Raw genomic sequence first — 17,407 nt, forward strand, 5'->3', positions numbered from 1 at the left:
ATCACCGTCTTGATGTAGAAATGAAGCAAGGGGGAAATCCCACTGCACCGCTATCTGCAAATCTTGATTTGAATATTGATACGCAAGTCATTGAGGGTGGATTTTTAGTTATTTTCTCTTGAAGACTCGGAGTTGCTACTTTATTAACTGCACCTACATTGTAGCTACACTCATTAGCAGGTACACTACTGCTGGTGTATAGTTACTGACTGGAGATGATTTAGTGCTATGTATTTGTTTACCTGCTCCTGTGTCCCAAACATTAATGGAGATGGACCACCATACAACCACCACACACACCATACAAACACCATATCAGTGACTAGGGGAAAAGGTTCAATCTGGAAGCGTTATGGTTTCGTTCATTGAGGAAACCCTTAAAGATTCCATGTAGAACCTTGCAATAGTACATTTTCCTATAAGACTTGCAAAAAGCTTCCAGAAAGACAGTGATCCTACATTGAAATTCAAACAAAAATGGTTAAATGACCACAGAATCAAGCTTTTGACATGTTCATCCCAATCGCTGGACCTCAACCTAAGTGGTGTGAGCTGAAGGAGAGTGCACAAGAGATGTCCCTGGAGGATGTGGAGAGATTTCATATTGAGGCGTGGTCTCAGATTGCTTGCACTGTATCATGCATTACAGAAGACTAACTGCTCGTATGTTTGTAAAGGGAGGAGGCACAAAGTACTAAATGCACAGATAATAACTGTGACGTGTTTTTGTTAAAAATATATATATTCTTTGATTTTTTAAATTTTTTATTTTTTTAATGTCTTCGAAACAAATTTAGTTAAAGCAAACGTTTCGGGCAAAACAACACCGAATGGACATCGTGAATGTTCTGCAACCCCAAGGCTTGGTATTTTCTCACATTTTCAGTGTGATATTAAGCTAATTAAGCACTCATTTATACCAAAGTTGGCAATAATTCAGAAGCTGACCGTGTATATTGTGTGTGTGTATATATATATATATATATATATATATATATATATGTATATATATATGTATATATATATATATATATATATATATATATATATATATATATATATATGTATATGTATATATATATATATGTATATATATGTATATGTATATATATATATATATATGTATATATATATATATGTATATGTATATATATATATATATATATATATATGTATATATATATATATATATATATATATAGATAGATAGATAGATATAGATATATAGATATATAGAGATAGATAGATAGATATAATAAAAATGGTCAGTAATGGTAGCTACAAGGTATTGTCATTCAGGATTTAGCCATAGTGATGTACCTTGACCATTAAGTTTCATATAACCGATCCCTCCAGGATCTTGTGATTTTGCGATTGCAGAAACGAACGCAAAATCAATCAAACTAATCAGTATTCAGAGGAGCTGGCAATGTTTCAAAATGACTGCAGATTTTCCGCAGATTTGGGCCAAGTCACATCATGCGACGTCATCACGATGCACATTCAGCCAAAGCCCTCTTCGATTCACGTGCGTGATGCTAAAAGGCCTCATTTACCAACATACATCACTGCGAAAGACAATTTCATGCAACTGCTACTTCGCCAATTCAAGTAGATTTCCGCTAGAAAGAACGAAAAAACTCCGCAGCAAAACCAAGCATCTTTGGCCGCAACAATCAGAGAACTGTACGGACTGTGTAATGATGCTGTAATTGGTTAAATGCAGATTACACATGGTGACGTAGTGTAGCTCCAAACTGGCTTTTAGGACAGTGTCTTTACAGCTCTATCTTCTTATGAAGGGTTAAACGGTGTCTGGATTGTGTTGAGTGTGTATTATTGTGAAAGGCATGTACAGCCTTTGACCGGATAGATCTCCATGTGACCTTTTGCTCAGAGAGGCGTAGGATCATTATTCTCTTCACAAAATCCAACCTTTCTGTTTTTTTTTTTTTTGTTGGGGGGTTTGGATTGGATGGATGGATATTGACGTTTAGTCATGAAGACAAGAAAAGCCTGACGTTGCCAAGTCCTGCTTTCTCTGTACATACCAGATGCCTTTTAACTCTTATTACACCTGTTGGATTCTGGATTCTGATTGGTCAGTATTCACCGAGTAGTTTCCTATAACAGCGGCTCGTACGGTGGCACGGCTGCGAATCGCAGGTTTATATTAACGCGCTTGTTGGTTACTATACTAACAACCTACGCAGGGACGTAGAAGTTTTCTGTGAGGTGTGAACTTTTTATTTCGTATTTTTTGGAAGGAGTCTCCAGTGTCAGCGCAGGAAAGTCTTCAGGAGTCAAAGGAGGTCGATTTCCAAATTAACTAAAGGAATGGAATAGATAATTGCAGATTTAATATTGAGCTAAATAAGCTTAATCAGCCCTCGTCTTTTCCGCCTATAAAAATAATCGGTGTTCTCGGTGTTCATCGTGAAGGAAACTGCGATTCTTTATTATCTGTGTGGAATCTGTTATTACTGTCAGTCCTGTGAGTGTCCATATTTGCCCACTGTTAAAGAACACACACACACACACACACCACTAGTTACATGCTTGTCCATTTGTATCAAAGTTCGCCCTCATATCATCATTAGACTGAAAAACGTAGGGGACGGTGGTTTTTTTTGGTGCTTTGTACAATTGACCGTCTCAGATGATTGGATCAGGATGGATTTTCTTCACGAATTGGCTAAAATTCCCCAGAGGTACAACATCTTACAGTAGTGTTGGAGTTTAAAGCTCTGAGCACAGGAAAAAAAAAAAAAAAAAAATACAATTAACTTGCTGTATTTCAATATCTTTATTTAACTGTTTATTTAGTTTTTTACATTTTATTTCTGTTAGATCTGCAAAAAATGTAACAGTCAAATATCCAGAGGTATTACTTGTCAAATTTGATCAATTGTCTTAACTCGTAATTGGGAGGGGCTTTAACAGATATCATTTTCTTCTGCGACGTGCGAGCGCATTAAAATGTGTCCGGTCACAAAACTCGCCTGTTTATCGGAGGCTGAAAAACTGCTTCACGTTGCTAATATTGAACATTTCTTGTTTTTCCTGGAAGGTCACATGACGACGCTGAGCTTGGGAAGGCTGTGAGGAGACTTTACGGTCAATAGGAATCGAATGTCACAGCCGTAACGATGAAGAATCTCAAAACCAACCAAATTAGGATTTTTTTTTTTTTTTGTGTAGTAAATTTCAGAAACATTGAGGTGACTAGATGAACGAAGGGTCCTAAATATATATTCTTTAATTTAACGAATTAAGAAAACAGTAAACATTAGTACTATTTCCCCGTCCTTGAAACCTTTACGAGGTGTATTTTGGACCAGTGTGTTCCATGTCTCCTGCTGAGTAGAAGCTGGTCCAGATGGCTACCTGTCGTCTTGCTCCTTCTGACAGATGGCCCTGCTTTGCTGTTTGCTCAGGAAGCTCTGAAAGTACCAGAAAGAGTTAACGATTTAATTGTTATTCTCGTCCAGAATGTTTCTCCAGTGTCTGCATGCCACACATAACTTCCTCAGCTTCAGGCTTTCCAGGCAGTCGTATCGGCACTCATCATATGCTTAAGAGCTGAGCCTGAATTACGAGCTCTTTCCCAGGCAGCCAGGTTTCTCCCGCTGCCCATTGTTCTGAGGCTTTTTCACACCGACACCCAGACGAGGCAGTGAGTTCACTTTGGGTTCAGGTTGTGAGCTGGCTGCAGATGTAAGAGTTAGTGCAGTGGTCTGTCATTTGAGGAGAAGCAGCCAAGTACAGATACGTATGCATGTTCTAGCACAATTATTGCGGAAGTGAAATCCGAATTCTCAGCTGAAACCGAAATTCGGCGAACAATGGATAAGAAACCAAAAGCCAAGCTCTTGTTTATACCTTGCATAAATTCACCTTATGTATTTGAAAATTATTCATACCACCGTAATGTTAAATTCTGATTGATTGAAGGTGTTTTTTTTTTTTTGTTTGTTTGTTTTTTTGTTTTTTTTTAATTTTCTAGAACAGCAGCTCTGATGAGCAGTGCAGCCGGTTTATATGAATGTACTAACAGTGTGTAACTGCTGATATGAAAAAGTTTTCAACTAGGATGCGTTTATTTACCATTTTTTTGGAAGGAGTCTCCAGCGTCAGTGCTTTGTAACAGTCGGAGGTAAAGCTGTAACGTTATGTTTTCCAACCATATGAAAGTCTTGAAGACGGGAAAGCTTTACGTTTTGTGCTTTCTCAGTACCAAGCTGCAATTTTCTGTCAAAAGAACCAAAAAAAGAGATGCTGGTGAGGGAATGACAGTTTACAGCTGCTCTAACATAATGGATAACAGGAAATAACTCGTCTCATGAATGTTCCACAACATGAAATGTAACTATAAATATATATAAGTACGACATGACATTCTTTAATAAATAAATTGGAGGAATAACATACTGCAGGAAGCACTGTTAAGGGAAAATAATCAACTTTATTTGATTTTTGACTTACCCAGCATGCCCTGTCCTGATTTATTCCTTACTGATTAATAATTGGGAAACTTCAAGGTAACGATGAAACAATCTATTACCGATGTCAGTGTTTTCAATAGGACACTACTCAACAAAACTGACAATTTAAACAAACAACATAAATAAATTAGAAAGCAACGATATGTGGTTTGCGTATTTAGCATGATGCTGTGCTTTTAAGTGGTGTATCAAACCTGTAGTGCATTAGTGTTTCGTGTGAAACATGTATATAGAAATGTTTAGCATTTTTGGCTACAGTTTTTCAGCAGGGTTTTGGATGCGTGACTCTCGCTTCTTCTCTCGTTCCCTGCTGCTTTTAATTATCACCAAAGAAGAGCTAAACTTTCCACCCAGTGCTCAGACACAGCCCTACTCATCTCCACTGTGTCTCCCTGGCATCTTAAATCACACACTGCCGTCCCCACTGTACAGAGGGTGGACACGTCTCCAGCAGTGTGTCAGCCCCTTGTAATTATACTGAAGATCGTTCAGCATCGCTCTGTGCTAAATCCACACGGTGTCTTTGAAAGACGGCAATCCTTTCTTGGTTGGAAAGCAGCTGCTGATTTTACAGTACTGTGCAAAAGTTTTAGGCACCCTATTTTTTTTTTCTTTCTTTTAATACAAATTTAGTTTTAGAATTTTTTTTATTCTACATTATCGAGTCGGTACAGAAAACACTTCAGATTCCCAAACGTTAGTTTTCCAGCACAAAATGAAATTTTACAGAAAACATGTTTGTATGTCATTAAAGAAAGCAGCGTATCATGTAAGAGACCACTTTTAAGACAAAAATAAATAAATAAATAAAAAAAACACATTGAAGGGTTCTGGGGTTTTGCTGAAAAAATAAGAAGCGAGTGCGACAGTCAAAGTTTCCAGAAGAACCGTGTCTGGCTCTGCAAGATGCTCAATAACACTTACAGCTCGTTTCCTTATAAAACTGCACGCATTGTACCGTACACTATTTTCATTTAAATTTTTTGTCACACCAAATATTGACTTTTTTTCATTTACTAATGTTTACTGCTCTCTACAGTATTTTTTTAAATGTAGAAACATTTAATTTCATTATTTTGAAGGCATCTTTGCTCTACTGCATTTCTTTGCATGTGCCCAAAAACTTTTTCACAGTACTTTTATATCTTATTTTAACTGAATACAGTTCAGCATGGAAAAACTTTTATATATAATGTAATGTAATGTAATATAATATAATATAATATAATATAATATAATATGAGCTTCAGGTAAAACAGATACACAAAATAAGAAATATTGTGCATCGAGAGATTCACGTTTACATTGTGCATTCAGAATTAGATATATTATGAATTGTATTAGACAGACCAAATATTGTGACTATCTCTCCATATTAGAATATATTACATTTACATTTATGGTATTTGGCAGACACCCTTATCCATTTATCTCATTTATACATCTGAGCAATTGAGGGTTAAGGGCCTTGCTCAAGGGCCCAACAGCCCAACAGTGGTAGCTTGGCAATGCTGGGGCTTGAACCCCTGACCTTCTGATTATTAACTCAGAGCCTTCAACCACTAAGGCACCACTGCCCATATTAAAACAAATCAGTCAGCTTTTGGTTCTAGTTAGAAAACACTGGACTGTGATTGGTGTACTCTTGGTTCTGATTGGAAAACCTTGGATTTTGTTTAGAAAGCCTCAGGTTCTCATTGTGCAACCTTTTGGGGCTGATTGGTGAACCATTGTGTTCTGATTGGTGAACCCTGGATTGTGATTGGTCATTCCATAGTTCCAGTAAGTGAACCCTTGGCTCGAATTAGAAAACCTTGAGTTCTGATACAAAAATCTTGGAATCTGATTGGTGAGCCTGGATTGTGAATGGTGAGCCCTTGGATTCCCATTAGTGAAGCCTTGGTTCTGACTGGAAAACTTTGGTCATCTGATTGAGGAGCACTTGATCATGATATGTTAAACTTGCCTTCTGGCTGCTAAACCATTGGTTTTGTTTAGCAAACCTTTCTTTCAATTAGTGAAGCCTTGGTTCACGTCACAGAACTCTTGGTTCCTATACACTCCTTGAGGATTGCTCAGGACTGGTCCGACAATTCTAATTGGCTAAACCTTTATAATTTCTTGTATTTCATAAACACTATAAAAAGCTGGATGTGAGGAAAATCATGATTTGGCATCAGAGCTGGTTGACCTTCCTCTGACATAAGGTGATTTTTTTTTTTTTCCACATTCTTGAAGAAAAAGCCTATATTTAAACTCGGATCTATTCGACCAGCTAAGACTGATCAATCTCCCCATGGTCTGGCTCCAGATGCTCGGTGTTCTAACATGTTGCTGACTCCTGCACTTTTCCCCTGCTCTTGCCGACCTAAACTCGTCTTTAACAAGAAGATGAAAGATGAGAGACAGGAGATGCAAGATGGAGAACTGAGAATTTGACATCATGACAGTTGTTTTCTTGTGATTTTTCGGCATTATTCATCAAAGAGAGTGAAAACACATAAAGGTACTCTTAATTTTTCTTCAGTTGGCGTTATTTCATTATACTCATGCACTCTCTTGTCTAGCTCTTTTGATATCTGCTTATTTATCACTAAACAAAAGCTTGCTTTGTTCCCATTAGCCATGCTGTGAGACATAATGAAAGCATCTCTTTTCTCCTTTAATGCCCTATTGAGGTAGAAGAGTAAGCTCTGAACCTGGATTGAGGTTCTAATGAAAGCAATGCAAATGACCTCCATCTGCACTCGTATCATCACACATGATGTCTCATTGTCGGTTATAATAACGTGATTATCCTAATATTACTTAAGGCTGAAGTCAATAACATATCTAGCACGACTGTTTTCCCACCTTTTGTAGAACTCTCTTCAAAACAACACCGAGTTTCTCTAGAAGTAGGTGTTGAAAACATGTTTCCTAAATCCGGAGCAAAAGTAAAAACTGCTGAAAAGCTGTACGAGCAAGAAATTCAACCATCGCATGGAAGTAGTAATTCTATGCGTAAGAGACGGTAAAGTTCTATAGAAACTCTGCAGTAAGTCACCAGCAGTTCAAAACTTGATGCAAAATACAGTTCGTTGCAAATACAATTAGTCGACAGTTAGTTAAAGACCAAACCACTGCAGGCTAAACTACACTGTACTTATGGACTGATCATATGTGTAGCGAGTCCCCAGTCCAGGCTTTAGCAAATATTACAAAGAGAACCTGTAGAGATGTGCTCAAAATATAATTGCATGTTCATATTCATTATGTATTTGTCATATATCAAGGAGGTAACTCTGGACTTCATTTCCCAGCAGCCACTGCACCATACTACATCATTGTCACATGATCACCTACACCTGTACCACGTTTCTGTTTAACGAGCACGTGTGTGTGTGTGTATATATATATATATAGATATATATATATATAGCCACTGTTTGTACTGCTTCCTCGTTTTACGTATTGTCTATCTTGACCTGTGTCCCTGTGCCACGTTTTGTTTCATAGTTTTTGTTTAGCCTTAGCCGCAGAATTTTGCCGAGTTGTCTTAGTGTCTTTGTTTTGTTGTTTGTCTATTAAACTGTTTGAAGATCTGCGCTTGCTTCCGTATCCAACTTTGTAACATGACATATCTATATAGATATCTATATCTATCTATCTATCTATCTATATATATATATATATATATATATATATATATATATATATATATATATATATATATATATAATATGACTGGTGCTAATATTTTTGCTGACTTCCTTATTGTATAAACTTTAAATCAGTCTATGGCACTTGGGCTCACTTTAAACGTCGGTTTTTGTGAAAAGCTGTAAAGTGGAAACTTTTCCGTAAACTCCCACATAACCTGTGCACCCTGTGGAACTGTTTGTTCAACAAAGACTCTGTAATCTCTCTGGAATTTTCACTTGAAGGACAATTACGAAGAACTCTCCACAGAGAAGGTTCATGCTCTTTGATTTGGTGCCAGATTCAGAGATGCAGATGATAAGTTCTCGGACAGTCTCGTCTTTGCACACTTCCAGACTCGGCGTTTATTCATGTCTTCAAACACATTCGGAAATTACGGAGATTAGCACTTCACATCATGGAAGTGTTTTTAGTGGTTCTGCCCACCAAAACTAACATGTGCTCTTAAGTTCTAAGGAAGTGCATGATGTAGTACTTTCACTTCTCTCTTAGTTGTCCTATTGAACCATTGTTACATAAAACCATTGTGGCATGGAGTGAGTGAATGTCTTATCAAGAATTGGAACTGGATTTGTGTGAAAATATGACACCTTTATATACAGAACGTTCTTCCGCATCAGGTCAGCGGCAGGAGTGATGCAGTCGCTGTACCGGTCTGTGGTGGTGAAACGGGAGCTCAGTTGCCGACAAAACACTCTGTTTGCCAGTCAATCCTTGTCTTTCTTCACGTATCCGAGTGACTGAAATAATAAGGTTGCAAGTGAAGTGGTGGAAATGAGGTCCTTCTACAGGGATACGGCACTTGTTTTTCATGACAGGATGAGGAGCTTGGCAATATGAGAAAGCATCAGGATAGAGCTGCTGCTCTGAATCGAGAGGAGCCAGTTAAGGTTATTTGGGCACATTAAAAAGATACCCCATGGTTGGTAGCTTTATGAGGCATGTCCCACTGCACGGAGAACCTGGGGCAAACTCGGGCCCGTCTAGAGAGATTAAATCAACATTATGGCTTGGGAGAGTCTGGAATCTGTGCTGGGGAAGGAGACATCTGGGTTGACCTTCTCAGCCTGGTGCCAGTGCGAGCTCCACCAGGAAAAATCTGCCACTAATTGGAATCTTGGAGTGGAACAAAGACTCCGTGAAGTCAAATTGTATAAGAAAAGAGCTTACTGGACAAACAAAACCTATGTACAAATTTGTCCAAAATGACACCCCCCCCCCAACACACACACACACATGAACACACTTCCTCTGCAAAACACCAGCTCTTACCAGCGCGACCATTCTCAAACCCCATGCTTGGTTTATTCAGGTGTAAAAACAGGGCAAGCCTACAATACATGTTCAAAATGACTGTTGTTATTGAGAGGGGTAGTTTTCGAAATTGTAGACTGCGCTCAGACACTCTATAACGTGAACTAGCACCCACACCCTCTCTGACAGGGAGTATTTTAGTTTGGGTGTTGCACAAAGCGGTGTTGAGCAAACAGATGGTCACTTGAATATTCCTGGATGTCATGGGGAATGCGAGTGGGAGGCGGCTGAGTCAGCGCTGGAGGTCTTTCAATAAAAAGAGACTCGAGAACAAACAACCTGTTAATGAAATTCATCTGCGTGTGACCCGGTGCTTTGCTAGTATGTCATCTGCACAGTCATTATCCTGAAAACAACAGTCATTACCTTGATTTGATTGGTTCAGTCGAGTATCGTGAATAGTCATATGTCTTTACTTCGTAGCTAGCACTTCACTTGGCTTTGTTTTTCCCCACATATCTCAAGCCAAGCAAGAGTGTGTTTCTCTTTCCCCTGACAGTAATAACCTAAAACATTACCAACTGTTCGAAGTTTGACATCTCATTGCCAAATCAAAAAGTATTCGAAGCCTTCTCTCTGTGTCACGCTATTGATGACCTTCAAGAAGGGTCTCATTTTATGCAATAGTCCCTCGTCTGAGAGAGCCGACATGTGTGTGGTTGCGACACGGCTAGCTGTAAATCCTGTCCCTTTGTTCATAAACACACTTCCCATACCGACAGTGGTCCAAAGAAAGATTGTGTCATGTGTTTTTTTTTTTTTTTTTTTTTTTTTTTTTTTTTTTTTTTTTTTATTGTATCCTCATGCCATGCTGGTAGGTTCATGTGTATCTATGGGAACATGTGAAAGCAAAGCAGAGACGTGAGAAGGAATTTCAAGAATGTTTAACTGCACGTTCAAGGGCAACTGCTGGAAAAAAAAAAAAGAGAGAGGATTTAAAAAAAAAAAAAAGCCTTATACTGTACGTGCTTATTTCAAGATTTATTGTAAGAAGTTTAAATATTATATAAGGTGTATAGTTCTCTCTCTCTCTCTCTCTCTCTCTCTCTCTCTCTATATATATATATATATATATATATATATATATATATATATATATATAACGTATTATACCACAGAGCTGTTGAATTCTTGATTCTGACTGGTCTGGAGGTCAGGATTCATTTTCTATAACAGCAGCTTTTCTATAATAGCAGGTTTATTTGAATGTGCTCGTTATAATACGTTATCGTTTATACGTATAGTAACGGCTTACACGTGGACTCGTATGGGTCGACGCCCCACGTAATCTAATATTAATAATATACGGATTAAAAGCGTGCTGTTATTTAACAGAGGGGAAAAAAAAAGATTGAATCATTTGTATAGTGTGGATTTTCTGTAAGGAGACGTTTAGTTATTATTTACGGAAGGAGTCTCCAGTGTCAACACTTTGTAACAGAAGGTTTTCCAACACAGGAACAACTTCAGCACTTTCCGCTTTCACGCTAACATGACGAACAACATTATTTTGTCATTATTGACTTGCGCAAATGAGAGGGTGGTGAGGGAGTGGAGGTTTTAAGCTGCTGTAATGTAAGTGATAACAGAAACTTGTTTTACAGATGTTCCACAACATTCCAGGTAGCTATAAATAGTTAAAATAGTTCATGTTGTGCTTTTTTTTTTCCCCCCGCCACATCGAGCTGGTAAGAGTAACTCCGCTTCATCAGAACAATAATCGTTGATTACTTTCCTTTAACAGCACAACACCAAGTATTTTATTCCTTGCATAACCTTCACGATCAGATTTTTAGTTTTGAGGCATGTTGTCCATGACCTGAGAAAAGTCTCACGGTTAAGATAAGGGATTTGAGGTGAAGATTGTGGTCCTGGTTTTCACCTGGAGCTTCTTGCTTGGTGTCTTTTTCATGTCTAGCTACATAGAAAATGCTGTGTTTTCACTTCAGTGAACTGCAGTCCAATGTGCTGAAACATTTCCCCCAAAATCAGACTGTTATTCTGTCCTTTCATTTTTTTTTCTACGGCTGGTAGGAAATGAGGCAGCAGAAAAGGCGAGTGTTCATTCAGACACCCTGCTCACGTGCGTCAATCCTCACTGGAGTATGAGAAGGGTCAACAAGATGGTTACCAAGTAGAGAGTCCAACCTGGGGCTCATTTAGATAAAGAGATTTTAATTTTTATCAGTTGGCTTTGGCTTCCTGAGGCCTTTTTCGACTCCTTAACAGGTACAGTCAGAAAACTTGAAGAACATCCAGATTGTCAAGTAAATTGAATTGTTAGTCATGCCATCTACATGCAAATGCAATGGGAGGAAATATTGTAGCTGGCTGGTTCAGAGGCAAGAAGGAAATCTGAAACCATATCTGGAACCAAAGGACACTGAAAGGGTTACGCAATGGCAGGCAAATGTACCATCATACTTTGCTCCAATTGGTAGTTACCCTATCACATCTTAGTGGTGGATAAATTATAAATGTATTAGGTAGCTCACCAGGCAAGTACAATATCCAATATGTTACCCAGTTCCATGTTTTGGTTGCCTGGAATTTGACAAAGCTGGTAGCTAACGTAATGTAATAACGTATGGCGATCTAGTTTGCTTTTAAGTGCCTTGGGGAAATGGACAATCGTATGATTTATAATCTCCTTCTAACAACGTTCCTAACGTAACGCATCACATTTCCACCCTCACGTTGTTCTAAATCAACCATGCATCAAGATTTCTATCTAGGCTTCTATAAATCGAACTCGATCACTACTGTGTGAATTTTCCGAGGAATACACTTTCGCCAGCAGTGTACAGTAATATACTGTTTAACATTGTTGTAATGTTGTAGTAAAATAGCGTCTCTTGTTTTCACTTTGTCAAGATTGTGTACACGGAGACGATAATTGCTTCTCATCACAAGATCCTATCAGCAGGAGCTAATCCGTATCGCTATCACTGTTTAACCCCCCTGTATGAGCATCGGTGCAGACTGGGTAGGAATACAAAGACAGATATTGTGCCTTGTATAGAGGTAGTCTAATCATTATCTCGTTTGGATCTTGAAGCACGTGTGTTATAGTTTATGGCGTTATTAACATGTGATGACTGACTGTTCTACCAAAAATGGAAGGTACTGTGTATATACCGGAAGGTAATTGAGCCAGTGTGATCACTAATTCTGACATGTAGTCATACAAATGGTGTTTGAAATCCTGTACCCAAACACACATACCTCATATCCCTTTAAATTAACTCAGATCCTTATACTTATATACGATTTACGTCATATTGTTATGAAAATTCCAAAATATTATATGGAAGACCCCCAGACCAGGAATAGAAACAGGAAATACTTAATTATTCATCAGGAGTCCAGTAAGGATCAGTTCCACAGTATCAGAAACTATCCATTTGGAAATGTTGAAGGACATTATCATTTATTATTATTTAAGGACACCTGAGTTTCACGCCACCTATTTTTTTCCCACATTTTAGACTTCTGAACTTTTTATATACCAGTCTCTTGTTGGCATTTGAGACGTACTTTTTCTTCAAATTGAATTAGCTGCTGCCGTCCTGTCTGACCTTCAGTATGATGGAGATGCATTGATGGATTGCTGGCCTGGTGTAACCCTGCATGAAGATCTGTAGCCTATGTGGTTTTTAATTCACTGCCATGACACACTAGTACAACGATCTATAGCCTTTCCCAGGAATAATTACCTTTGTTGGAAGTTGGGCTGGTCAGTCGTCCTTTTCTATTAATGAAAACTGTCTACATTGGCGTACACATTGTCTGGATATGGCCAAATTAAGATAAGATTAACTTTATAGATCCCGAAGGAGATTCTCAAACTTCTATTAGCACATTCGGGTCGGAACTAGGTGTGGTTTTCGGCTTGCATTCAGAGCTGCAAAGTTAGCTAAAGTATGCCTTCTAGCTAACATTAACATTAAAGTTATGAGCATTTATTAATATGACAAAGCCTCACAGAAATGAGGTAAAGTTGCTCATATTAGCTAGCTGGTTAGCTTTAGCAGTGTAGATTCATCAATATAGCTTAAAACTCCTTTTCATAATCCTGCCAGGTTAGCTCATTTTAGCTAGCTAGCTAAAATGAGTAGGGATAATAGAACCCTCATAGAATTTGTGGTTTTAATGGTCATAATGGGAATTGTATTGGTTTATAATGGAAATTGTAATGGTCCCTGTGGGACTCTATTGGTAATGTTATGTCTAGTGGACACCATTAAGGACCAGTAATAGTAATGGTTTTAATGGTTAGCTGATGGTTTGTAATGGTATTTGTAGCAGAAACCATTAGTATTTCTCTGATGGTTTCTATTGTTGTGGTTTTTCCAGCAGGGTAATGTTCGCAGTAAAGATTATGTATATTTATGAACTAAATATGACCTACAATTCCTGTCAGAAATCCTGCCAGGTTAGCTCATGTTTGTTAATCGGTTAACTTTAGCAGATAAGATTATGAATTTAAAAAAAAAAAAAATTATAATAATAAAATCTAAATAGTACCTAACATTCTCTCAGAAATGCTGTTAGGTTAACTCATGTTAGTCAGCTAGCTAAAATAAGCAGGGACAATAATGAACATTTAAAATTCTCTCAGAAATCCTCTCAGGTTAGCTAGCTAGCATGAGCTAATAAGACAAGGATATCTGATCGCATTTATATGTCATATAAATGTAGCTAGCTAGCTAATATAAGCACAAAATCAGCTGCTTTGGGAGAGGTTGAAACTGGTCTTGAATGTTCAAACGTTGTCTCAATCATGGCATGTAGTCGAGTCTGAGCTAAACAGTACCAACTCTAATTACCGGAGATAAAGTTTCCTGTGGTGCAATGCAAATGCCAGACTGCTGGTGGTCTCTGTTCTCTCTGATGGGCTTGATAGCCATTTGGGGTCCACTCGTGAACCGCTACATTAAGCAGCTATGCAGCAGTAGCACTAACAGATAAGAGCGAGTAGCTTTTATGTCCTCTTGCTGCTCTTTGGAGAATCCATTAAGCAATAATAGCTATAATGCTATGTTTGTACAACCAGAATTAACATTTAGCTTCCGGATTTACATGTGCATTAGCTTTAAAATAACCCACCGTCCTTTTTACAGCAGAGTACATAATGCTTTTGAGGATAAAAAAAACAAAAAGGCAAAAAACCCTTTACTCTAGGCTTTGGATATATTTTATTCGTAGCTTTATCTAAGTAAAATTTGTGATTTAGAATTTGAATGTTTGGAAGCGTTTGAATGAAAATTATTCAGATCTGTTATAGGTTTCTTATGTTGTCTCATGAGCAGGGGAAGTTTTTCTTTCTCGCAGGTATCTATATATATTTCTGTATGTGTGATATTCCAAAAGTGCTAAAATGGCATTATTTTAAAAGTGTGGTTGGCAATTTTGTCAACAGCTCCTTTCTTTTGTGTTTCCTCTAAAGCCACACCCACAAAACACCTGAATGCTAATTTAAGAGCTTGAGTTTTCTGAATCTACAGGCAAAATGATTGACGTGTATGTAGAGCTGCTTCTTTGTTCTGATTGGTTAGTTATTAGTGGTCCACGAGGCCTTCTTCTCATTTTGCTGTTATTTATTGCAATGAAAACGCACCATACAAGGTGATTAAACAAAACCCATCTATTTTCTATACCGCTTATGCGACTGGGAACCTGGAGCCTATATCTGGGAGCATGTGGCACGAGGCGGGGTACACCTTGGACTGGGTGGTACACCCTGGACGGGGTGCCAATCCATCGCAGGGCACACTCACACACCCATTTATACGCTACGGACACTTTGGACATGCCAGTCAGCCTACCATGCATGTCTTTGGACTAGGGGAGGAAACTGGAGTACCCGGAGGAAACCCCCGCAGCACGGGGAGAACATGCAAACTCTGTACACACAGTGCAGCGGCAGGAATCGCACACCGACCCTGGAGGTGTGAGGCGAACGTGCTAACCACTAAGGTGATAATTGTACTGATGCTTGCACGCCAGCACCACCTAGAGGTAGTCTGGTAAACTGACGTGTCGGTTGTTTTTCTGTGGCAAAACTTTTAGTTTTATTAATGGCCCGAAACGATACAGGCAGTGCCTATTATAACGTAAATACTGCTTGGATAATGGGAAATTTATATTACAAAATAAAGTGCTGTTGCAGAGGGAAACTTTATCAGTGCACTGATGTTAAAAAAAAAACAGTGACTGACCGCACCTTTAACTAGACGTGTAACAGACCAGATTTAGTGCCATGGAGCAGTTCCTTGATACTTTTGTCTTTCTCTTTTTGTCTTTCTCTTTCTCTCTACCTGTCTCTCTCTATGTCTCTTTGTCTCCTCCCACTGCCTCTCTGTCTATCTGTCTCTCCCCCCTTTCTGCTGCCTGTCTCTCTCTCTCTCTCTTTATCGCTTTCTTGTTTTCTCTTTTCTTTTTGACTCTCATACATCCATTAATACTCATACTGTCTCTCTCTCTCTCTCTCTCTCTCTCTCTCTCTCTCTCTCTCTCTCTGTAGGGTTCTGTGCTGTCAGTGGGATGGTAGAAGGGTGGAGTGGAGTCCAGGCTGAAGGAGCATGGTGAAACACCAACCCCTGCAGGTCTATGAGAGACAGCTGTGCTTGTCTTGTCTAACGGGGATCTACGGTTGCCGCTGGAAACGTTACCAGCGCTCACATGATGACACCACAAAGGTGAGACTCGCCTTCATTTTGCTCACTACAACAATGCATTGCTACTTACGATGGTTTCCTACTGTACAAACGTTTCATATTGTAGTATGTAGAAGACATTACATTATGGGATGTATATCACAATATATCAGAGGTTTTGCTAACAAATCACACAAAAAAATTATAAATAGTAGAGCCACATAGACATTTACAAAAAACTAAATATTTGAGAAGAAAATGGAGAAAAAAATATATATATACCGGTACAAATAGCTTTTAATATTCATTTGACTGCTTGTAACTCTAACAGTGGAGTCAGTCTGGGTTATAAAATGACCGACAATGCCTGAGAAAAGTGCAGCGTGAAAGCGCGATACGACCCCGAATATCAGTTTTCCAGGCACAGATTAAAGATTAAGCTTCGTCTTCCATGAAATCACGCGAATGTAAACCCGTGTTAGTCAATATTTTAAGAAATGTAAAACTAACATGTTATAATTTGTAATATTGTTAATATGTACAAGACTGAAATATGTAATCATAAATCTGAACCTTGAGCCATCTTTGGAAAGGGATTTGGGTCGCAGGATAGAACAGCTACCCAGGGAGAGTGAAAAGAGTACTAGACAGGCGTCAGTCAGAGACTTTATATAACCGTGCAGTTCAGAGTGTACATGTGTCTGTCCATGCTGGAGGTCATGCAGAGGGGTGGAGGACTGCACGTGCCCGCTTGAGTAATTTCTATATCCTGGCGATACATCTTGTTTTTGTTTTGTTTGACTTTTGGTAACGGTTTGTATCAAATATCTCGACGTCTAAAATTTACGAGCGGCTTCCTCACAATGAACCCGGGATATACGTATCAAATGTGTATACCAGATCCCAACGTCAATGATTATTTAAATACAGAGACGCCAACGCACACCGAGAAGCCCTATATTTACATTATGGTTATCTGGATATGCCCTTATCCAGAGTGACTTACATTTATCTCATTAAACAACTGAGCAGTTGAGCGTTAAGGGCCTTGCCCAATGTCACAACCTCTGAGCTACCACCACCCCGTATATCTATCAATATATATAAAAGCAAGCATGGATGTTGGTTTGTGAGGTGAAGAGGATGTAATTAATAATAAACACAGTGCACAGTAAATCAGCTCCACTTCACAGAATGAAAACCCTTTCAATTAACATAACTGGATTT

At 38.5% G+C, this 17,407-nt stretch overlaps 1 protein-coding gene and 1 long non-coding RNA gene across 4 annotated transcripts in view; one reads left to right on the plus strand and one right to left on the minus strand.

Moving 5' to 3' along the window:
* gdpd5b (glycerophosphodiester phosphodiesterase domain containing 5b) overlaps nt 1-17,407 on the plus strand; it is a 59,507-nt gene that overhangs the window by 1,154 nt on the left and 40,946 nt on the right. For 2 of the 3 annotated variants that reach the window (XR_001815144.3, XM_017490449.3), the window contains exon 2: nt 16,048-16,222. Coding sequence is in view for 2 of the 3 variants with exons in the window: in XM_017490449.3 (XP_017345938.1) it covers nt 16,106-16,222 (117 nt within the window). In the remaining variant the exon portion in view is untranslated. Of the gene's footprint in view, nt 1-15,189; nt 15,501-16,047; nt 16,223-17,407 lie in introns of those variants that run through there. The other variant, XM_053687462.1, reaches the window with a different exon arrangement.
* The window catches only part of LOC128635296 (uncharacterized), a 35,527-nt gene continuing 20,510 nt past the window's right edge, over nt 2,391-17,407 (minus strand). Inside the window, exons 2-3 of the long non-coding RNA XR_008398238.1 lie at nt 4,108-4,251; nt 2,391-3,443 (exon numbers count right to left, since the gene is read on the minus strand). This is a non-coding gene — a long non-coding RNA (uncharacterized LOC128635296). The remainder of the gene's footprint in view (nt 3,444-4,107; nt 4,252-17,407) is intronic.

This window comes from Ictalurus punctatus, chromosome 17, assembly GCF_001660625.3.
Source record: "Ictalurus punctatus breed USDA103 chromosome 17, Coco_2.0, whole genome shotgun sequence".
NCBI lineage: Eukaryota > Metazoa > Chordata > Actinopteri > Siluriformes > Ictaluridae > Ictalurus > Ictalurus punctatus.